The sequence below is a fragment of the Bombina bombina genome, chromosome 1, assembly GCF_027579735.1.
Source record: "Bombina bombina isolate aBomBom1 chromosome 1, aBomBom1.pri, whole genome shotgun sequence".
NCBI lineage: Eukaryota > Metazoa > Chordata > Amphibia > Anura > Bombinatoridae > Bombina > Bombina bombina.
In genome coordinates this window covers 142,594,044-142,619,253 of record NC_069499.1, presented here as the reverse complement: position 1 = coordinate 142,619,253, position 25,210 = coordinate 142,594,044, and the positions used below count along the sequence as shown (strand labels likewise).

The following is a 25,210-nucleotide window of genomic DNA, read 5'->3' as shown; positions in this document are numbered from 1 at the left end:
CTTGTAGCACTCCCTTCCATTCCTTGTTTATATACTGTTTCCTTCAGTCCGCTAGGGGACTGCATTGGAAGTGAGCTTTAGACCTTTTAGCGCTTGTTTACTACACCCTTCATTACCAATGAACCAAGTGTATTGCAAAAAATTTTTTTATTAATGCATTTTTATTAATACGTTGTATATGTTGAATATTTTATGTATATATGAATTGATGTAGTTATATTTTTACAATATTTAATATGTATATGAATTGATGGTCATTTATATTTATGAGATAATTGTTATTTAGTGTGCAGAGTATCAAGTGTACACATGTATTTGATGTACTATAGAAAGTATACAATTTTGACACTCTTGTAACTCTTGCAACACATTGCGGCTCTTGTATATATATGTTGCAAGATATGTGGGTATGAGTATGCTTTATGCTTTATGCATTTAAACAACTGTTTATTCCTTTTGTATATTTATTTCTCATATTTGTTTGTATATTGTACTTTATGTACTGTTCTAGTTTTCTGATTTCTTGTTAATTACCGATATGACTCTCATCATATATGCTAGGGTTCAATGATCCTATAAGTGGTCAAATTTTTGATTTATTAATAATCTCTTATACACGGCTGATTTGTTTATGATTACATTTCGCAAGACTGTATTTGTTTATACTTTGTAATGGAAATTGTTATCCTGTTATAATCTATGTGAGGGAGAGTTGGATTTAAGCTTCACTCTAGGTATGGTTTTAATTATATTTTTAACCAATCAGGGTAACAGGAACTAGTTTATTCGACTGGTGCACACCTGAGACTGTAGCTACGATTACGGCTTCATTGCCGAAACATGTCAGCAGACAGTCACTAGAGTGAAGCTATCTCCACTCACTGCTAAGCCTGAGATTCCTGTATCCCTGGTGGGAAAAGATTTTTAATTGCAATAAAGAAAATCCTAATTCACCACTGCTGTTTCGTTGCACCTCATTTGAATTTGTCTATCCTTACTCATGTAACTAACCACTGAAACAATCAGGTGTTATTGATACTAATTAGGGAACACGCCCCTCTTGTAGGAATGCAATTGTTTGTTAGTGGTATTAGGCAGTAGACATATAAAGCAGGGTAGAAGCAAGGTAAATATTATGCCTGAGGAAACGGCTTATAGCCGAGAAACGCGTTGCATTTTTAGGGGGCTAGATTGCACACCCCCTATCCACTCATTTGTACATATATTTTAATCTGTTTTTATAGAAATAAATATACTTTTTAAACAGTTTTGTGAGTGGTTATAACTACCTGTACCTGCTTGAATGGGAGCCTAATCAACAAGACTTTGCTTTACCTGGTACTATACACTGAGGAAAAGTTTCCCTAGTGGGTGAGCTGACACACCATATTAAAATCTGCCAGCCTGTTCCTTCTAGCACATTGGTGTGCTCATCCAACATGTGAGCACCCATTTTTGTGTAAAGTGAATATTAACTATATCCTGAGTGATCTGCACAATTGGTGCTTGTTTTGTGCTTCATTTTTCACTGCATTAGACGACGGATTCCCTTGTGGGTGAGCTGCCACACCTGTTAAATCTGCAGCCTGTCCCTACAAGCACATAGGTGTGCTTTATAGCCATGTGAGTACCCATTTGGCTCAGAACATTATGTGGTCCTGTTTACCACACATGTGGCGCCCCTTTGCTTTGTTTTCTACAGGAATATTTAGTTGCTTTTATAAACCCAACTTGTAATATTCATAACGAACCACTTTTAAAGTCTACTTAACATAGACCTCGTTTAGTAAATTTAAGCCACTCTTTGACTTCAAAATCGTGTATAATCTCTGTATGTGCAGGAGGATTTATAAATATAGATACCTCCCAACCATAATATGAAGCCACTCTTGAACCTCCTATAATATAGCTATGGCTCTTTGGGAGTATTATAGCTAAATTGATTGGGCCAATTAATATAGACCCTAATAACTGTGAGATAAAGGCATGTTACTAATAGTCTCATAAATAATAATTACAGAAATCATTTAATATGGCTCAAGTGTACAATAAAGGAACAATGAGTTCTGAATATGCAGGTTTATCAAGAGATCATAGCCCTTTTAAGAATTAAAACCGATTTCTCTGTGAAATACACCTACATAGGCAATTATAGAGATATAATGAGATTCTATCAAATCAATAATTGCTGTTGTATATGGGAACTAGGAAAATTTCCGACTAGAACCTGGGGCTTTAATATTAGATTATATACATCTGAATAGTAAAGAAGCTCAGTATAAAATATATTTGTTTATGTGAATACTAGGATAAAAAGCTTTCCAAGACTAAATTTGGCTGACTGTTATAGTGATGTAATAATAATCTGTCTCAGCAGCAGACAGCACACCCCTAATAAAAAATACAGTAGTACAATCGAACAATACTAGCATAAATATATTATATATGAACAAGAAACCTAGTAAGCACAAAAAGCATTCTACATAATATGAATATACTAAAACTGAGAGTATAACAGATAGCTCAGGGTTCATATATCAGCCACAGAGGAAAATAAACTATTCCTTGAGTAGTAACCTAATTGCAACTAGTCTTATACCTCAGTTGAATACCGACGGATTCCTTTGATAAATAAAAGATAAGTCAGGCTTCACCAGAGCTTAAAAAAAAGTCTGTCATCTTTCACCGATCCACCCATTGATTTATTTTTTAAAACAACTAAAGCGCTATTTAACATATATATAGATATATATACACACACACACACACACATTGAAAATGAGCACGCTGCCCTTTATAATGATACTGAGTATTTATAAACAGCCAGTGAGCACACTGTGCTGTATAATGAGTTGAGTTTCTATTCACTATACCCTGAAAAGTACAGTGCTCTGTATATATGAGTATGTAAACTCTGATAAATATGCTCAACTGTATCTATACACTAATAGTGAACAAGCTGCACTGTATAATGACGGAATATCTATACACTAATAGTGAACACGCTGCACTGTATAATGACGGAATATTTATACACTAAATTGAAACACGCTGCACTGGTATAATGACGGAATATCTATACACTAATAGTGAACACGCTGCACTGTATAATGACGGAATATCTATACACTAATAGTGAACACGCTGCACTGGTATAATGACGGAATATCTTATACACTAATAGTGGAAACAAACCGCTGCACTTGTAATAATGACGGAAAATTTATACACAAATAGTGAACACGGCTGCACTGTATAATGACGGAATATTTATACACTAATAGTGAACACGCTGCACTGTATAATGACGGAATATCTATACACTAATAGTGAACACGCTGCACTGTATAATGACGGAATATCTATACACTAATAGTGAACACGCTGCACTGTATAATGACGGAATATTTATACACTAATAGTGAACACGCTGCACTGTATAATGACGGAATATCTATACACTAATAGTGAACACGCTGCACTGTATAATGACGGAATATCTATACACTAATAGTGAACATGCTGCACTGTATAATGACGGAATATTTATACACTAATAGTGAACACGCTGCACTGTATAATGACGGAATATCTATACACTAATAGTGAACATGCTGCACTGTATAATGACGGAATATTTATACACTAATAGTGAACACGCTGCACTGTATAATTAAAGAATATCTATACACTAATAGTGAACACGCTGCACTGTATAATGACGGAATATCTATACACTAATAGTGAACACGCTGCACTGTATAATGACGGAATATCTATACACTAATAGTGAACATGCTGCACTGTATAATGACGGAATATTTATACACTAATAGTGAACAAGCTGCACTGTATAATGACGGAATATCTATACACTAATAGTGAACACGCTGCACTGTATAATGACGGAATATTATTACACTAATAGTGAACACGCTGCACTGTATAATGACGGAATATCTATACACTAATAGTGAACACGCTGCACAGTATAATGACGGAATATCTATACACTAATAGTGAACATGCTGCACTGTATAATGACGGAATATATATTCACTATTAGTGAACACGCTGCACTGTATAATGACGGAATATCTATACACTAATAGTGAACACGCTGCACTGTATAATGACGGAATATCTATACAATAATAGTGAACACGCTGCACTGTATAATGACGGAATATCTATACACTAATAGTGAACACGCTGCACTGTATAATGACAGAATATCTATACACTAATAGTGAACACGCTGCACTGTATAATGACGGAATATCTATACACTAATAGTGAACACGCTGCACTGTATAATGACGGAATATCTATACACTAATAGTGAACACGCTGCACTGTATAGTGACGGAATATCTATACACTAATAGTGAACACGCTGCACTGTATAATGACGGAATATCTATACACTAATAGTGAACAAAACGCTGCACTGTATAATGACGGAATAACATAATTATTTATGCTTACCTGATAAATCCTTTCTTCTGTTGTGTGATCAGTCCCAACGGGTCATCATTACTTCTGGGATATAACTCCTCCCAACAGGAAATGCAAGAGGATTCACCCAGCAGTAGCTGCATATAGCTCCTCCCCTCTACGTCACTCCCAGTCATTCGACCAAGAATCAACGAGAATAGGAGAAACCAAGGGTGAAGTGGTGACTGGAGTATAATTAAAAGATATTTACCTGCCTTAAAACAGGGCGGGCCGTGGACTGATCACACAACAGAAGAAAGGAATTTATCAGGTAAGCATAAATTAATGTATCTTCTGTTATGTGTGATCAGTCCACGGGTCATCATTACTTCTGGGATACCAATACCAAAGCAAAAGTACAACGGATGACGGGAGGGATAGGTAGGCTCATTATACAGAAGGAACCACTGCCTGAAGAACCTTCTCCCAAAAATAGCCTCCGAAGAAGCAAAAGTGTCAAATTTGTAAAATTTGGAAAAATTATGAAGCGAAGACCAAGTTGCAGCCTTGAAATCTGTCAACAGAGGCCTCATTCTTAAAGGGCCCAAGTGGAAGCCACAGCTCTAGTAGAATGAGCTGTAATTCTTTCAGGAGGCTGCTGTCCAGCAGTCTCATAGGCTAAACGAATTATGCTACTAAGCCATGAAGGAGAGAGAGGTAGCCGAAGCCTTATGAACCTCTCCACTGTCAGAGTACACGACAAACAGGGAAGACGTTTGTCGAAAATCCTTAGTTGCCTGCAAGTAGAACTGAGGGCACGAAATACATCCAGATTGTGTAGAAGACGTTCCTCTCTTTGAAGAAGGATTTGGACACAAGGATGGAACAACAATCTCTTGATTGATATTCCTGTTAGTGACTACCTTAGTAAGAACCCAGGTTTAGTACGGCAGAACTACCTTGTCTGAGTGAAAAATCAGATAAGGAGAATCACAATGTAAGGCTGATAACTCAGAGACTCTTCGAGCCGAGGAAATATAGCCATCAAAAACAGAACTTTCCAAGATAACATTTTATATCAATGGAATGAAGGGGTTCAAACGGAACACCCTGTAAAACGTTAAGAACTAAGTTTAAACTCCATGGCGGAGCAACAGCTTAAACACAGGCTTGATCCTAGCTAAAGCCTGACAAAAGGCCTGGACGTCTGGATTTTCTGACAGACGCCTGTGTAACAAGATGGACAGAGCTTGAGAACTGTCCCCTTAATGAGCTAGCCGATAAACCCTTTTCTAAACCTTCTTGTAGAAAGGACAATATCCTAGGAATCCTAACCTTACTCCAGGAGTAACCTTTGGATTCGCACCATTATAGGTAATTTACGCCATATCTTATGGTAAATCCTTCTGGTAACAGGCTTCCTAGCCTGTATCAGGGTATCAATAACCGACTCAGAAAAACCTCGTTTTGATAAAATCAAGCGTTCAATTTCCAAAGCAGTCAGCTTCAGAGAAGTTAGATTTTGAATGTTGAATGGACCCTGTATCAGAAGGTCCTGTCTTAGAGGTAGAGACCCAAGGCGGACAGGATGACATGTCCACTAGATCTGCATACCAAGTCCTGCGTGGCCATGCAGGCGCTATTAGAATCACTGATCTCTCTCCTGTTTGATTTTTGGCAATCAATCGAGGAAGCAGCGGGAAGGGTGAAACACATAAGCCATCCCGAAGTTCCAAGGTGCTGTCAAAGCATCTATCAGAACCGCTCCCGGATCCCTGGATCTGGACCCGTAGAGGGAAGTTTGGCGTTCTGGCGAGACGCCATGAGATCTATCTCTGGTTTGCCCCAACGTCGAAGTATTTGGGCAAAGACCTCCGGATGAAGTTCCCACTCCCCCCGGATGGAAAAGTCTGGGCGACTCAAGAAATCCCCTCCCAGTTCTCCACTCCCGGGATGTGGAATTGCTGACAGGTGGCAAGAGTGAGACTCTGCCCAGCGAATTATCTTTGATACTTCCATCATTGCTAGGGAGCTTCTTGTCCCTCCTTGATGGTTGATGTAAAGCTACAGTCGTGAGTTGTCCGACTGAAACCTGAAGAACCACCCGAGTTTTTAACTGGGGCCAAGCCAGAAGGGCATGGAGAACTGCTCTCAATTCCAGAATGTTTTATTGGCAGGAGACTTTCCTCCTGATTCCATGGTCCCTGAGCCTTCAAGAATTCCAGACAGCGCCCCAACCTAGTAGGCTGGCGTCTGTTTGTTACAATTGTCCAGTCCGGCCTGCTGAATGGCATCCCCCAGGACAGATGTGGCCGAGAAAGCCACCATAGAAGAGAGTTTCTGGTCTCTTGATCCAGATTCAGAGTAGGGGACAAGTCTGAGTAATCCCCATTCCACTGACTCAGCATGCACAATTGCAGCGGTCTGAGATGTAGACGTGCAAAGGGAACTATGTCCATTGCTGCTAACCATTAAGCCGATCACCTCCATGCATTGAGCTATACTGACGGGGAGTTGAATGGAATGAAGGACAACGGCATGCATTTAGAAGCTTTGTTAATCTGTCTTCTGTCAGATAAATCTTCATTTCTACAGAACTATAAGATCCCCCAAGAAGGGAACTCTTGTGAGAGGAAAAAGAGAACTCTTCTTTTCGTTCACTTTCCATCCATGCGACCTTAGAAATGCCAGAACTAACTCTGTATGAGACTTGGCAGTTTGAAAGCTTAAAGCTTGTATCAGAATGTCGTCTAGTACGGAGCTACCGAAATTCCTCGCGGTCTTAGTACCAGCCAGAAGGGCACCCAGAACCTTTGTGAAGATTCTTGGAGCCCGTAGCCAATCCGAATGGAAGAGCTACAAACTGGTAATGCCTGTCTAAGAAGGCAAACCTTAGATACCGGTAATGATCTTTGTGAATCGGTATGTGAAGGTAAGCATCCTTTAATCCACTGTGGTCATGTACTGACCCTTTTGGATCATGGGTAAGATTGTCCGAATAGTTTCCATTTTGAACGATGGAACTCTTAGGAATTTGTCTAGGATCTTTAAATCCAAGATTGGCCTGAAAGTTCCCTCTTTTTTGGGAACCACAAACAGGTTTGAGTAAAACCCTTGTCCTTGTTCCGACCGCGGACCCGGATGGATCACTCCCATTAATAACAGATCTTGTACACAGCGTAGAAACGCTTCTTTCTTTATCTGGTTTGTTGACAACCTTGACAGATGAAATCTCCCTCTTGGGGGAGAGAATTTGAAGTCTAGAAGGTATCCCTGAGAAATGATTCTCTAGCGCCCAGGATCCTGAACATCTCTTGCCCAAGCCTGGGCGAAGAGAGAGAGTCTGCCCCCCACTAGATCCGGTCCCCGGATCGGGGGGCCCTCCGGTTTCATGCTGTCTTTGGGGCAGCAGCAGGTTTCCTGGCCTGCTTGCCCTTGTTCCAGGAACTGGTTAGGTTTCCAGCCTTGTCTGTAACGAGCAACAGCTCCTTCCTGTTTTGGTGCAGTGGAAGGTTGATTGCTGCTCCTGCTTTGAAATTCCGAAAGGGACGAAAATTAGACTGTCTAGCCTTAAGCTTTGGCTTTGTCTTGAGGCAGGGCGTGGGCCCTTACCTCCTGTAATGTCAGCGATAATTTCTTTCAAACCGGGCCCAAATAAAGTTTTGCCCTTGAAAGGTATATTAAGTAATTTGGACTTAGAAGTTACATCAGCTGACCAGGATTTTAGCACAGCGCCCTACGTGCCTGAATGGCGAATCCTGAGTTCTTAGCCGTAAGTTTGGTTAAATGTACAACGGCCTCCGAAATGAATGAATTAGCTAGTTTAAGGACTCTAAGCCTGTCGTAAATGTCGTCCAGCGTAGTTGAACTAAGGGTTCTCTTTCCAGAGACTCAATCCAAAAATGCTGCCGCAGCCGTAAATCGGCGCGATGCATGCAAGGGGTTGCAATATAAAACCTTGTTGAACAAACATTTTCATAAGTAACCTCTAATTTTTTTATCCATTGGATCTGAAAAAGCACAGCTATCCTCCACCGGGATAGTGGTACGCTTAGCTAAAGTAGAAACTGCTCCCTCCACCTTAGGGACCGTTTGCCATAAGTCCCGTGTGGTGGCGTCTATTGGAAACATCTTTCTAAATATTGGAGGGGGTGAGAACGGCACACCGGGTCTATCCCACTCCTTAGTAACAATTTCAGTTAGTCTCTTAGGTATAGGAAAAACGTCAGTACTCGCCGGTACCAGCAAAGTATTTATCCAACCTACACAATTTCTCTGGTATTAGCAACAGTGTTACAATCATTAAGAGCCGCTAAAACCTCCCCTAGTAATACACGGAGGTTTTCCAATTTAAATTTAAAATTTGAAATATCTGAATCCAATCTGTTTGGATCAGAACCGTCACCCACAGAATGAAGCTCTCCGTCCTCATGCCTACTGCAACCGCTGTGACGCAGTATCAGACATGGCCCTAGTTTATCAGCGCACTCTGTTCTCACCCCCGAGTGATCACGCATGCCTCTTAGTTCATGGTAATTTAGCCAAAACTTCAGTCATAAACAGTAGCCATATCTTGTAATGTTATCTGTAATGGCCGCCCAGATGTACTAGGCGCCATAATATCACGCACTCTCCCGGGCGGGAGATGCAGGTACTGACCACGTGAGGCGCGAGTTAGTCGGCATAACTCTCCCCTCGCTGTTTGGTGAAATTTGTTCAAATTGTACAGATTGGCTTTTATTTAAAGTAGCATCAATACAGTTAGTACATAAATTTCTATTGGGCTCCCACCTTGGCATTGGAACAAATGACACAGGTATCTTCCTCTGAATCAGACATGTTTAACACACTAGCAATAAACTTGCCAACTTGGTTACAATCTTATTTAACAAAAACGTACTGTGCCTCAAAGAAGCACTAAACGATTAAATGACAGTTGAAATAATGAACTGAAAAGGCAGTTATTCAGCATCAATCCTTAAAAACAACACAACTTTTAGCAAAGGTTTGTTCCCATTAGTAAAGTAACAATAATTAAATTTGAAAATAAAAATTACAGAGCAAACGTTTTTAAATCACAGTCAATATATAAGTCTCACAGCTCTTGCTGAGAGAATCTACCTCCCTCCAAAGAAGTTTGAAGACACCTAGTTCTTGAACCGGATCATGCAGGAAATACAGAAGAGAACTGACTGGAAATTTTTGATGCGTAGCAAAGAGCGCCAAAACGGCCCCTCCCCCTCACACACAGCAGTGAGAGAGAAACGAAAACTGTCACAATTAAAACAAGCAACTGCCAAGTGGAAAAATAATGCCAAAATATTTATTCACTCAGTACCCTCAGAAAATGCAAACGATTCTACATTCCAGCAAAAACGTTTAACATGATAAATACCTATTAAAAGGTTTAGGTGTACTTTTAACAGAGTAATTCCGGTGGAAATACCATCCCAGAATACTGAAGTGTAGAGTATACATACAGGTCATTATAACGGGTATGGCAGGATTTTCTCATCAATTCCATTCAGAAAATAAAAACTGCTACATACCTCAATGCAGATTCATCTGCCCGCTGTTCCCCTGATTCTGAAGCTTTTACCTCCCTCAGATGGCCGAGAAACACAATATGATCTTAACTACTACCGGTTAAAATCATAGTAAAAACTCTGGTAGATTCTTCTTCAAACTCTGCCAGAGAGGTAATAACACGCTCCGGTGCTATTGTTAAAATAACAAACTTTTGATTGAAGTTATAAAAACAAAGTATAAATCACCATAGTCCTCTCACACATCCTATCTAGTCGTTGGGTGCAAGAGATGACTGGGAGTGACGTAGAGGGGAGGAGCTATATGCAGCTCTGCTGGGTGAATCCTCTTGCATTTCCTGTTGGGGAGGTGATTATATCCCAGAAGTAATGATGACCGCTGGACTGATCACACATAACAGAAGAAATCTATACAATAATAGTGAACACGCTGCACTGTATAAATGACGGAATATCTAAACACTAATAGTGAACACGCTGCACTGTATAATGACGGAATATCTATACAATAATAGTGAACACGCTGCACTTGTATAATGACAGAATATCTATACACTAATAGTGAACACGCTGCACTGTAAAATGACGGAATATCTATACACTAATAGTGAATACGCTGCACTGTATAATGACGGAATATCTATACAATAATAGTGAACACGCTGCACTGTATATGACGAATATCTATACACTAATAGTGAACACCCGCAGCACTGTATAAAGACGGAATATCTATACACTAATAGTGAACACGCTGCACTGTATAATGACAGAATACTTTACCAAATAGTGAACACGCTGCAAACTGTATAATGACGGAATATCTATACACTAATAGTGAACACGCAGGCCACTGTATAATGACGGAATATCTATACACTAATAGTGAACACCGCTGCACTGTATAGTGACGGAATATCTATACACTAATAGTGAACACGCTGCACTTGTATAGTGACGGAATATCTATACACAAATAGTGAACACGCTGCAACTGTATAATGATGGAATATCTATACACTAACACGCTGCACTATTATAGTGAAGGTTTTTATACACAGATAATGACCACATAGACACACAGCCAGCACTTAGACCCTGTGCCACTGCACCTGTTGCACCAAGGGGTAGGTCAGGGCTTGGCTCTCACCTATCCAACATGTAGATCTTAGATCACCCTAGACTACTGCATGAATTATAAAAAAATAACAGCCGGCAGACCTCCCAGCCATAAGAATCAGCAGGATCCAGAACGGTCTGCAGAAGTGAGAAGGGCATGCACAGTGTGGGCGCAAAAATCATGACAGGTTGTGAGTAATGCAGAGTGACAAAGAGCACAAGATACCAAATAAGAAAATAATGATAGACACTAATATATACATATTCACACAAACCTATAGCAATATAATCTGTTATTGTCTTATTGGTTTCGCTATATAACATATTCTTACTTCAGCATCATGGTGATATGATTTGTTTGGAGTTTCAATTCTTTGATAGCCAGTGCGACTGGATCTCCCTGAACCTGCGCTTCCTTAACGACGACTCCAATCTCCGTCCAATCAATCTGATTCGCTAGAGCACTGCGCACCACTTGAACGGCTCTATCTACAATGTCCAAGTTTCATTTCAATCAGTTCCCCCTTTCACTTTGTCAATTTCCTTAAAATAGAGTAACAGTGAGTCATTAAAATTAAGATCGGCATGTTATAAGATACTTTACATATTCAAACACACAAAGTTATTTTAATTGTGCACTGCTACTTTTCTATAAGGGACTCTAGTTAAATAAATGAGTTAAAGGGATATGAAATTACAAAATTAAAACTGACATGATTCTGATAGAGCATGTCATTTAAAAACACTTTAAAATGTTACTTCAATTTTCAAATGTGCTTTGTAGTGGGAGCTAGCTGCTGATTGGTGCCAGCACCACATTTGTCTTTTGTGATTGGCTAATTAGATGTGTTCATCTAGCTGCCAGAAGTGCAGTGCTGTTTTCTTCTGCAAAGGATAACAAGAGAATGAAGAAATTTGATAATAGAAGTAAATTGCAAGTGTCTTAAAAATTGTATGTTCTATCCAAATAATGAAATAAAATGTTGGGGTTTCCTGTCCCTTTAAGTAATTAAAGGGACATTAAAACTCAAAACATAATTTACACAAAATATTTTAATTAAACATTCTAAAAAAAACAAAACTGTACATGCACTTTTAATTATTTATTTTATTTACTTTTCCTGTAATTACATCTCAATATGTATGTGTTTTTAAACTGCCCAGAGTGGCTGTATTGTACCCAGCAGAATGAAAGAGTCTGAACCTTATAAAATTCTACACAGTGACTACATAATCATTTGCAAACCTAAATCTCTCTCTCATTTGCCTCAGCAAAAGAGATAATGGTGTATCCTTGGAATGCAAAACAATTCAAATTTGACTAACAGATTAACACATTTAAATGGTTTTTAAAAACAATTACTTTGGATGTGGACTTACTGCAATGCTGATGTCTATGTATATAAAAAAGACCCATACTAATAACTAGAATGCAAGACGGAGAGACAGATTTTTTAATCTTGAACAATTAACTCTGTAGGTGATATTTTTTTGAATGTTAAATGTATCGATTTGGTCAAGAAGCATTTCTATGACTATAACTATGCAATAGGTGGATTCACTCATAATGCTGAGTAAAATGCTTATGATCACATCAAGTTTGAAAAACCTATTTAATTGATGCATAATGTTAACAGGAAATGCAGATGATATTTTCGGGATTTTGAACCAGGTCATAACGGATTGCTCCAATCTAGAAATGTTTGAGTGATAGAACCGAGTACCTGAGCAGAATGAAGTGATTCAAGTCTCGTGTACATGATCTTTACGGACATTTTCCAACTTTTTCAAGGCTTGTTTTTCCTGTTTAAAAAAAAAAAAAAGGGGGAGTATAGGTAGCAACCAAATGTGACTGTGTAATATAAATTAGAGATGTATTCTTAAATAATTACAAAGAAATAGTAACTAACAAAGTAAATTTTATTCATATTATTAAAATAAATAAATGATTGACTATATATTGCAATTATATATACAAACACACAATTACTTGAGGTAAAACACGCATAGCAAACCTGATGGAAGTGCCTTCAAATCTATCTTCTGACCTTCTAGCTTGGAATAAAACTCATCAGCAGCCTAAATTGACAAATAACAATGAGTGTCAATGTTTTGCTTATTTTAAGAACAATATAGTCAATCTGATCTTTGATTTCAGCTTTAAACATAAAAAAAACCTCATGTCCCTTTCCTGCATTAGCTAACATGTTCATTGTTACACGTAGGGAGGAGCGTTGCCTCTATTAGCAGTAGTATTAAACACAAGAATAAATGGTGCTAGTAGCAAGGGGAATAAATATATAGAATGCATTATTGTCTAATTCGTATACAGTGTTCTCCTCAGGACATAATTTAATGGGTGCACCACCCGACTGATTTACTGAACACCCTTGTTTTCTACTTTTTTTTGCACAAATTATCACTGAATCAATGTATGTTAAATTATGCAATTCAGTACACAGTAAACTTAAACTTGCAACATGCAATTTTAAACAACTTTCCAAATTATTTACATTTTCAAATGTGCTTTAATTTTTTTTATTTTTTATTTTCCAACTTTTATTGAGGTTCAATCAGGTTTACAAGTATTAAAAGTCAAAGACTTATCAGGCAATACAGAAATACATGGTTACATGTCTTCCATCTGAAACATATCAGGATAGATATAATATAACATGAATTTTTTCCTTTCTACATTCATTGCAGAAAAGAGAAAAAAAAAATTTTTGCCATACAATCTGTATACCAACAATAAGTCAAATGAGGCCACTCTTGGACCTCTCAACTATATATACATAATGAGTCGTACAGTTGGTAAACTGAGACAAAAGGGGACCTCTTATGGGTCTCAAATGAGGAACCTTTTTTTTTTTTTTTCCATAGAATAGATAACAATATATAAAGGTTTTATAATATAAACAATAACAAAGCTTGTCTATGCAATATAAACAAAATATGAACAATTTCCCCTGAGACACATAATAAAGTCGCTCAGAAATCTTAATCCTTTTATAGTAAGCTAGGGTCACCTGTAGGACCTCAAAATAGTACCTTTTGCATGGGAAGGATTTAAAGGGGATATAGAGACAATAATATAAAGTTTCTATAAGATAACATTTTCTTTTATGCTTAACTAATAAGCCGATGGGAGTATGGGGGGGGGGGGGAGCATAATGTAGGGGAAAAGTGTGGTAACTCAAGGACAGTAGGAGACCACTTTTGGATCTCAAATTATGAATCTTAAGTTTCATATTTTATGTAATATAGAGGCCTGCTCTTATTTCTGTAGTTTAATATGCAAATCTATAAAGGTAACATTGAACTCTTCCATAAGAAATAATTTCTCATGTTTATCTAATAAGCCGAAGGAAGCTGTGGGGGGAGGAGTGCGCACAAATAGTAGAGATAAATAGATAATAATACGTGGTGTGTAGGAGTTAGGTTACTGTATAACTATCAGGGATAAAGCTTACTCCTTTATGATCCCATACCAGGTATACATAAGAAGTTATTATTGTCATTAAAACTAGGGTTGGCCTGAGCCAATTAACAATGAGTATGGCCATATTAATGTAGGCATCTTACTAGCTATGGAGAGTAAACACACATGATCTTTAACCTCCTGTTAGTAGAAAGAAAAAGTTAGTAGGAGAATCGTATATTTTTAGAAAAAAAGAAAGAAAAAAAAAAAAGCAGCCCTTCCTGTGTACAACTATTTGGTTTTATAATGATTCATACCATCTTAGGATGTATTACTTTATAACTAAAAGGTAGAGAACTAAAATATGAGATACAAAATAAACCATAAGGGGTAAGAATTGGCCCGTTCTACGATCTTATAAATAATACTCATACCAATAAATAACACATCAAACTAACTATCTGACCCTTATAAGGACATCTAAAGGAGTTGCTTAGGAAATAAGCCCCTTGAGGGGGGTAGAACCTATAGATATAGAAATGTTCTAGAAACAACAAATATTAGGGTTGGATATGAACCAATACTAGGAGTGGAAATAGACACATACAGCTTTCCCTAAACTTAACGCATAAAAATTAACAACAGCAAGGATGTTATAAGGGATCTGCTGCCTCGGCTGCCGGCAGCTCCATAGTTAACAATATAAAGTCATCCTTGTTATTATATTATTGTGTAGGTAGGTTAAGTCTTAGGTTCCTATCTAATAGCCTAGAGGTAAAATAGTGTATGCAAATGTTATATACCCTACATACAATACATAGCACAATATATAACCTTATTTACTTTCAGGTCTACAATAATAGATTTCTAACTTTGAGTATTACAAGAAAAGATATTAATCAAAAGTATAATGGAGGAGACCAGTTGTCAGCCCAAGTAATGGATTCCTAGCATATAACAAAAACATAACCAGTAACCTAGTAATATAGTAGAGCTAACACTAATATCCATTTTGGTCGATATAAAAAGACAATTTGTTAACTATTTAAGGGACAACAGGAGTATTAACTTGGAGCAAGATTCAAATGTATGTCCATAAAGCCAGATGTGTTAAAGCAAAAATCGACATATAAATCAGTGACACAGAAAAACCAAATGGAGGAATGTCCCAGCCAGCATGGCTCTGCACACATCTAGGAACTGCCGTCAGCTCATTACTCATCCTATACCGGAGGGCCAATGCAAGTGAATCCCTCTAGCAATGTCATAAAATATCTGTGAGGCTTTACCAAGTCTCAGAAACTTGGGGCCTTTGTCAAATATCGCTGCTCTCACCAGATTTCCACTATCATTAGGCTCAGGGAAAGTCTGCCAGTCCGTGGCGACCACTTTTTTGTAAATTGGCAAGTTTTTATAAGGCTGCGATATGTCCCATCTAGAGCTAGTGTCCAGTTCATCAAACCTTGCCCTACTGTTACATGACAAGACTTGTAGCCCAGAGGGGCTCCGGTGGGTTGGCTGACCTGAGAAGATTGTAAGCGATCCTAGCGGCAACTTCCGCCCTCCGGCAATCTGAGGTGGAGCAGCCAGTGACCCCACTCCTGAAGCTGCAGAGAAAGCTTCTAATAGTGCAGTGTCCACATTATTGTTTTTTTTCGTGCTCACACCGACATCTGGTCCGCTGATCGCCCAGGTCTGTTGTATTTCGGCACATGTTTTACTATGCTGCTTTCTTGTCAATAAATATGGCGGCTGTCCAAGCGCTTCTTGCTCTCCCTCACTGTCGCATGCCTCCTCAAAATCAACTTGGTCCTCCAAAGATGCACTACATATAGCAGGCGAGTTGAAAGCTGCGGCCACTGCCTCCACAAGTGCTGTACTAAAGGTATCCAGCCACTCATTGAGCCGATGTAGATTTTGCGCCATAACTGCGCCACAATTGTTTCTGTGATAGGCACAAGCAAAGTCAGATTCTTTATATTCCCATATTAGTCCTCAGAGGTCAGGACTTGTGGACAATAACCCTTAGTGTCTACAGTAGACCAAGTAGGTATAGATATATGGAGCCAAGCGGTCAAATTATTAGGTTAAAGTAATGTTCATTACGGAGCTGCAGTGAGATGCGACCACTTGGCTCCAGAGCTAGCTCCGCCCCCCTTCAAATGTGCTTTATATCGTTAGATGAATAGTAAATATATGCAGTCTCATAGGAGTTCAGGAGCGTGCACATATCTTTAGTTCTATTTGGCAGTAGTGTGTACAACAATATATAACATTGTTGCAAAACACTACTGCCATAGAGAACTAAAGACACATGCACGCTCCTGAACGCCTATGAGACTGCACAGATTTACTATTCAACTAATGACACAAAGAGAATGAAGCAAATTTGATAACAGAAGTAAATTGAAAAATTGTTTCAAATTTAAGACATTAAATTATGAACATTTAGCTTTTAGTTTACTGTCTCTTTAAGTAACACTTATAAATAACAGAAAAGGTTATAATATTGCAAAATATTACACCACCGGCCACTTCATAATGGCACCCGGCTACTTCATAACACCCGCCTGGCTGACCAGTTTCTAAGTGGAGAACACTGCGAACATTTTAATAAGCGTATACGAATATAATCTAAACTCATTTATTCCCTTGCTAGTAGTGCTACTCATATTTTTGTTTAGAAGCATTAGTATATTGCATCTGTTGAGAGTGGGTGGATGGTTTGAGTTAGGCTGGGAACATGTTCTGTGTACATACGTTTATTTTTATCTGACTATAACATCGTAGGTAGGTAGGTAGGTAGCTCCCCTTATAAGTAGGGTGACCATATTGCCGCTTTAAAAAGGGACACGTATGAAAAATACATATGTCAGGGTTCTTATACAAACTATTTCTTTAAACAGCCCTGACATATGCATTTTTCATATGTGTCCCCTTTTAAAGCAGCAATATGGTCACCCTACTTATAAGCCAGTGATGATTAATAAAGAAGTACGAAACCAATATTGCAGTATTAGTTTAAACTTAACATTTTAAAAAAATAAATAAAAAAATTTGTATATGAAATGCTCCTCTGTAATGCACGATAGAAAACTTTTGAGTACAACATCCCTTTAAATTACAAGGCTATAGACTATAAAGAAGTCACAAGCGCTTCTCTCTTTGTATGCAAAGTATTATACAATGTGACTGGTAAAACAACAGTATTACTGTGATTCGACCAAATTTTTCAGTTGTTTCAAGAAAAAACAGTCAGCTAGCTAGATTAGTTTGTGCGTTCGTCTTTTAACGCTGAACATATGGTATTTTCAGCGTTAAAACAGCACCGCAGCCATTACAAGTCTTGTCCATATAGGTGTACCGCAAGCCCTTTAGCCTGTAACGCAACGTCAGTCCCGCACTCGTAAAAATGACGTTTTTTTCATGGGATTCCCATAGCGCTGGTATTACGAGTTTTGTGGTGAGGCTAAAAAAACGGCGTTACAGCCTAAAACTACAAGATCCGTAACGCCATCTAAAGTCAGTAGTTATGAGTTTTACGCTACAAATCTGTAACATAAAACTCATAACTAAAGTGTTAAAAAGTACACTAACACCCATAAACTACCTATTAACCCCTAAACCGAGGCCCTCCCGCATTGCAAACACTATAATAAATGTATTAACCCCTAATCTGCAGCTCCCGACATCGCCGCCACAAAAATGTTTATTAACCCCTATTCCGCCATTCCCCGACATCATCACAACTATACTAAAGTTATTAACCCCTAAACCGCCACCCTCCCGCATCGTAAACACTATTTAAATATTATTAACCCCTAATCTGCCGTCCACCCACATCGCCCCGCTATACTAAAGCTATTAAGCCCTACACCGCAAGCCACTATAATCAACATATAAACCCCTAAAACCGAAAGCCCCCCACAACGAAACATAACAAATTAAACTATTAACCCCTAAACCGAAAGCCCCCACATCGCAATAAACTAATTTAAACTAGTAACCCCTAAACCTAATGCCCCCCTAAATTTATATTACATTTATAATTTCCCTATCTTAAATTAAAACGTACCTGTCAAATTAAAAAAACTAAGTTTAAACTACCAATTAAACTAATATAATTATTAAACTAAAATTAAACTAACTACCAATTAAATAAACTAAACTACACATTAAAAAAATCCTAACACTACTCTAAAAATTACAAAGTATCTAATTACAAACAAAATAAAATACTAAATTACAAAAAATAACAAACACTAAATTACGGAAATTAACAAACGAAATTATCCAAAACAAAAAAGAATTACACCTAATCTAATAGCCCTATCAAAATAAAAAAGCCCACCCAAAATAAAAAAAAAACCCTAGCCTACAATAAACTACCAATGTGGGGCATTGCCCCAAAGATATCAGCTCTTTTATATGTAAAAAAAACAAAAACAAAGACCCCCCCCAACAGTATAACCCACCACCCAACCAACCCGCCAAAATTAAAAACCTAATTCTAAAAAAACCTAAGCTACCCGTTGCCCTGAAAAAGGGCATTTGTATGGGCATTTAGCTCTTTTACTGCCGAAACTCTAAACTAAAAAAAAAACAAACACCCAAAAAAAAACTTAAAAGCCTAACACTAACCCCCGACGATCCACTTACAGTTTTTGAAGTCCCGCTTGAACGATCTTCATCCCGGAGTGGAAGTCCTCATCCAGGCGGCAAGAAGTCTTCATCCAGACGGCCTCTTCAATCTTCATCCCGGCGTTGAAATCCTGATCCAAGCGGCAAGAAATCTTCATCCAGTCGGCATCTTCTATCTTGATCCCGGAGGGGATCCATCTTGAAGCCATCCGGCGCGGAGCATCCTCTTCACACGGTCGCCGCTGTACACTGAATCTTTAATGCAAGGGACGCGATTCAAGATGGTGTCCCTTGCATTCCTATTGGCTGAAAAATTTGAATCAGCCAATTAGGGCTACTAAAATCCTATTGGTTATTCAAATCAGCCAATATGATTTAAGCAGATCTCATTCTATTGGCTAATTCAAATTAGAGCTGATATCTTTATGGCAATGCCCTATAAAAAGGACCTTTTAAGGGCCATTGGTAGTTTATTTTAGATTAGGTGTTTTTATTTTGGGGTGGATTTTATTTGAATGTGTATTAGAATAGGAATAATTTCAATAATTTTTGATAATTTGTTTGTTATTTTGTGTAATGTATTTTTTTTAGGGGGTGTTTTTCTCCTAGCAAAAGACTTGTTTAACTTAGGGCAATGCCCTACAAAAGGCCCTTTTAATGGCCCCCCAAAAGGCCCTTTTAAGGGCCCTTGGTAGTTTGGGGGTGGGGGGGTTTTTTGTAGCAAAAGAGCGTTTTAACTTAGGGCAATGCCCTACAAAAGGTCTTTTAAGGGCCCCCAAAAGGTCCTTTTAAAAGCCCCAAAAAGGCCCTTTTAAGGCCTTAAAAGGCCCTTTTGGTAGTTTATTCTAGATTAGGGTTTTTTATTTTGGGGTGTTGTTTTTTTTTTTAAAGGGTATTAGAATAGGATATCATTTTTATTTTTTTGGATAATTTTCAGTTTTTTTTTTTTTGTAATTTTAGGTTTTAGTGTAAGGCAGCTTAGGTTTTATTTCACAGGTAATTTTGTATTTATTTTAACTAGGTAGCTAGTAAATAGTTAATAACTATTTACTAACTAGTAGGGTTGCACCGATACCGATACTAGTATCGGTATCGGTGCCGATACCAAGTACCAATGCACCGATACTTAAACCGATACCTCCAATTCCTACCCATATGCCATCTTGTGGCGTTTTTCAAACTGCATGTTCTCATTTCATTTTAAGCTGGAGTGGAGACTTAACTAAAAATTGTTCACTTCTGTTCTGCCAATACAAATTGCTGTTATTTGTATTTTTGTACGTCAGAGCAGTGCTCCAAAAGCTGCTACTTTACAGCTGGAGGCCTACCTGGGAGAGATCACTGTACCTCAATCAAACCCCTGAAGTACTGGGCAGTTAAAAAACTGAGATTTAATTGCCCAAAAATATCTTTCTGACCCATGCAGTAGTGTGAAAAGTGAAAGACTGTTCAGCTTAGTGTCAAACGTCCTTACTGATAGCAGAAACAGACTTATAGCTGAATATGCAGAGATGCTTCTGTTCCTTAATAAGAACTTGCTTTTGAAAAATTACTCTAATTGCTAGATTGCCTGTTATACTGCTAGTTCTCATCTTGCACAATTGTGCTCAAAACATACTGTACTCTGGGGAACATCCTTAGCCAGGGCTGGACTGGGAATACAAAGCAGCCCTGGAAAAATATGAAGACCGGCCCTATTTTCTGTTGAGTCAGTAGAATGCAAATGCCCCATTTTTCTCAAAGAGGATTACTCGGATACTCCTTCCCCAATATTATTTTCAGAATTAAATTATATTACTTTGTATTAAATACAAATGTCAGATTGATGAGTTATACAAGCACCCTACAACCCAATTGCGTCCAGTAATCACCCCTTTAAATTGTTGCTTTCCAGCCCCAGCTGCTGTTATTTATTGTTGTTATTATTAATATATGTTATTGTAATATTTTTATTTATAAACATGTTCTGTAAACTTTGTGACAACAAGCACAAAAACTGTTTTATTATTTCAAAATGTCTTTTGAGATACAGTTCATAATTATAAAGAAGCAATCTTAAATCAATAGTCTGTATTGTGCTTGGTAAACTGTCATGACATAAAAAAGTATCGGTGAGTATTTGAAAAAAGTATCGGTACTTGTACTCGGTCTTAAAAAAATGGTATCGGTGCAACCCTACTAACTAGTCTACCTAGTTAAAATAAATACAAACTTACCTGCGAAATAAAAATAAAACCTAAGCTAGCTACAATATAACTATTAGTTATATTATAGCTAGCTTAGGTTTTATTTCACAGATAAGTATTTAGTTTTAAATAGGTATTATTTATTTAATAATTGTAAATTTAATTTAGATCTATTTTAATTATGTTAAAGTTAGGGGGTGTTAGGGTTAGGGGTTAATAGTTTAATTTAGGTTGTTGCAATGTGGGGGGCTGGCGGTTTAGGGGTTAATAGGTTTATTAAGTTAATAATTGTAAGTTTAATTTAGCTATATTTTAATTATGTTAAAGTTAGGGGGTTTTAGGGTTAGGTTTAGGGTTACGTTAGGGTTAGGTTTAGGGCTTAATATAGTTTAATTTAGGTTGTTGCGATGTGGGGGGCTGGCGGTTTAGGGGTTAATAGGTTTATTTAGTGATGTGGGAGGAAAGAGGTTTAGGAGTTAATAGCTTTATTTAGTTGCGGCAATGTTGGGGAGTGGCAGAATAGGGGTTAATAGATTTATTATAGTGTGGGCGATGTTGGGGTGCAGGGGAATAGGGGTGGCGATATCGGGAGCGGCAGATTAGGGGTTAATAACTGTAGGGAGGCGTCGGCAATGTCGGGGCAGCAGATTAGGGGTGTTTAGACTCAGGGTTTATGTTAAGGTGTTAGGTTTATACGTTAGTTTTCTTTCCCCATAGACATCAATGGGGCTGCGTTACAGAGCTTTTCTTTCCGCTATTAAAACTTGTAATGGCAGCGCTTTTGTTGCATTCGTTAATTTCCCTATAGCGCTCAAAACTCGTAACCTAGCCGAGTGCTATTTATTTTTAAATCTTGAATTTAGAGCCAGACTGAAGACAGTATAATAAGGATAAAATATATTTAGCAACAACATATTTTCAATATCTACTCAAATGCATTATTCATTAAAAGTTAAAACACTTGAACTAACCTTATTAAAGGAATCAAACTCCACATATGGACAGTTCAGATGTTGTGCAAACAAGAAGGGGTGAAATTCCTCGTTTCTGGAAGACATAGTACGGTTGTGGTTGGGTTTGGGAATACTAGGTAGGTCATTTACAGTGAGAGGACACTATGAGAATGCTCACGTGAGGATATCTTCTGAGGGTTTGTTAGGCTCCAGGCACGGTTTCTTTTCTCTCTTCTGGATAATGTAGCCCTGTATGGATGAGAGTACAAAACTTGTCAATTTGCTATAATATATCTGTTTAAATTACCACGTCTTTGTAATAAATTATAAAAATGATCAGTTTTGTGGGGGAAAAAAGGATTAGGAAAAAGTAGAACTTACAAAACATATCGATGTCCCAATTATTTGGTATAGGAATAGAAGTGCTTTTAGATCATTTTGTGGTTCTCAAAACTGTTAATTTGTGTCTGCAGAAATAACAAGCCCCTTCTTTACAGCAGCAAGAATGGGATAAGATACAGAGTTGAAAAATAAACCTTAATCATGACAGAAAACTTTCCGGTTTCAGATAGAGCATACAATTTTTAGATTTCAGATTTACTACGATTATAAAAATTTGCTTCATTCTCTTGGTATCCTTTGTTACAGGAGAGCAATACTCTACTGGGGCCTAGTTGAACACATAGGGTGACACAGTGACAAGCAGCTAGCTCACAGTAGTGCATTTTCAGCAATTTATACCAAGAGAATGAAGCAAATCAGATAAGAGAAGTAAATTGGAAAATAGTTAAAAAATTGCATGTTCTTTCTGAATCATGAAAGTTTAATTTTGACTTTGCTGTCCCTTTAATGCCACTGCTCCCCTGCAAATCTATGTACACAGAATCAATCCCTTACTAAGTTTCAAGAAGTGCTCTGAATAGAAGATTGCTTGAGTGGAATAGATCTGCACAAGGACCTAAGTGTGAGTTGGGAGGGACAAGCATTAAAAATGAAATATGTTATTGTTTTAGTTAAATAAAACTATTCAAATTGTTATTAAGTAAATGGTTATTTTTCTTTAGTTAAATAAAACTATTTAATTGTTATTATTCAGGCAATCATTATTTTTCTCCTTCCACTAAAGTTTAGCTCAAAAGTTGATCAAATATGAAAGATTAACCTATTAAACTGCAGATAGTTCACCTACCAATAATATCATTCATTTCAATGATCTATCTATGCATATCTAATGATATATAACCAAATCAGTAATGGTCTGATATAACCGGAAAACTAAGCTGAAAACGTTTTATTCTAAAAATGAAAACTATGATTTAAAGTAAATTGGAAAGTTGCTTAAAATTGCTTGCTCTATCTGAATCATGAAAGAAAAAATTTAGGGTTTTATGCCACTCAACACACCCAGGATCAAACTATGCCAGGAGGTAACTTAAAGGGACAGTCTACACCAGAATTTGTATTGTTTAAAAAGAAAGATAATCCCTTTTATTGCCCATTCCCTAGTTTTTACATGACCAACATCGTTATATTAATACACCTAGTTATACCTCTGTGATTACCTTGACCGACTTGCATTTAGCCAATCAATGCTGACAGCTAATTCAATGTGCGTGAGCACAATGTAATCTATATGGCACATATGAACTAACATCTTTAAGGGGCTAATAAATTAGCATATAAGCCTACCTAGGTTTAGCTTTCAACTAAGAATACCAAAAGAACAAAGCACAAGTGTTTAAAATTACATGACCTATCTGAATCATGAAAGTTTTTTTTGACTGGACTGTCCCTTAAAATGAACTTGCTAGTCTAATAATAAAATGCCTTAACTTGTTAGATCATTGTTTTATCAATCTAATGCGTAGAAAAGTAAAGTCAAGCTCAGTAGTTACAGAAGTGACAAATGTAGAGTTACAAATCTACAGCCATGTTCTGTCGGGAACAGCACTGGAGCATGCCTGGTGTCTGAGATGTAACTTTGTACACATCCTATACAAAAAGTTTATCTAATGATTTTTCTACAACATTCATTAGTAAAATCTATGGGGATTTTTGTGGCTAAATCAGTTGCTAAGCTTTTCTAAAGGATTGTGATCTAATTTACAGTTTGCAATAAGCATTTGTTTAATAATACATCATTAGACTAGAATGCTCCGTATACATGCTAGTAATAACATTTTACCTTTCCTTTGAAGTTCAGGGTGAGATCCAGATATTCCTCTGCCTTCTTCAAGGCCGCATGAACCTTTTCAAAATCTTCACAAAACAAAACAGAACAATATGTAGAAATAATCCAACTAAAATACATTGCAAAGTTACAACCAATTAAACAACTGGATTTTCAAACCACATATATTAATTTAAATTTAAGTGATGACAATGCAGAAGCAACAGTTCCATGTAAAGGCTTTAAATGTAGGTAATTTCACTGACCTGTGGTTCCTGAGAGTTGGTCTATCTTAATGTTGCTCGGTACGCCAGTATCTAACAGACAGTGCTCAATCATAGTGGCACCATAGGCTACAAGAGACGGAGGATAAATTAGCTTTGTATACTCACATTGTAAGTGATTACAGATACCTGCAATACTTACGCAGATGCGGGTTTAGAATCCTTTTTAGTTGCTCTCCTTTTTGTGCATTTGTCAGGATTTCTGTCAGTCTGCAAAGTACAAATCCACACTTGTTACCTACATATAATAAAGGTTTCCAAAACACAAATACACTAGACATATGTTATTCATGATATTTTTACACTAAGCCCCAAATAGGTACTCATTATTCTTGAAGTCCGGCGGAGGTCTTCTTCCAGGCGGCTCCATCATCTTCTATCTTAATCCGGAGCGGAGGTGCTGAGCTGGCTTCCCCGATGCATGGATCCTCAGCAGCAGTCCTAAATGGCCGC

The 25,210-nt window shown here is 37.6% G+C and overlaps 1 protein-coding gene across 1 annotated transcript in view; it reads right to left on the bottom strand.

Moving 5' to 3' along the window:
* NEMF (nuclear export mediator factor) overlaps window positions 1-25,210 on the bottom strand; it is a 153,980-nt gene that overhangs the window by 112,840 nt on the left and 15,930 nt on the right. Inside the window, 10 exon segments of the mRNA XM_053697652.1 lie at window positions 11,435-11,616; window positions 11,619-11,645; window positions 12,827-12,853; window positions 12,855-12,910; window positions 13,124-13,181; window positions 22,322-22,397; window positions 22,482-22,552; window positions 24,489-24,562; window positions 24,740-24,826; window positions 24,900-24,967. Coding sequence (XP_053553627.1) covers window positions 11,435-11,616; window positions 11,619-11,645; window positions 12,827-12,853; window positions 12,855-12,910; window positions 13,124-13,181; window positions 22,322-22,397; window positions 22,482-22,552; window positions 24,489-24,562; window positions 24,740-24,826; window positions 24,900-24,967 — 726 coding nt within the window.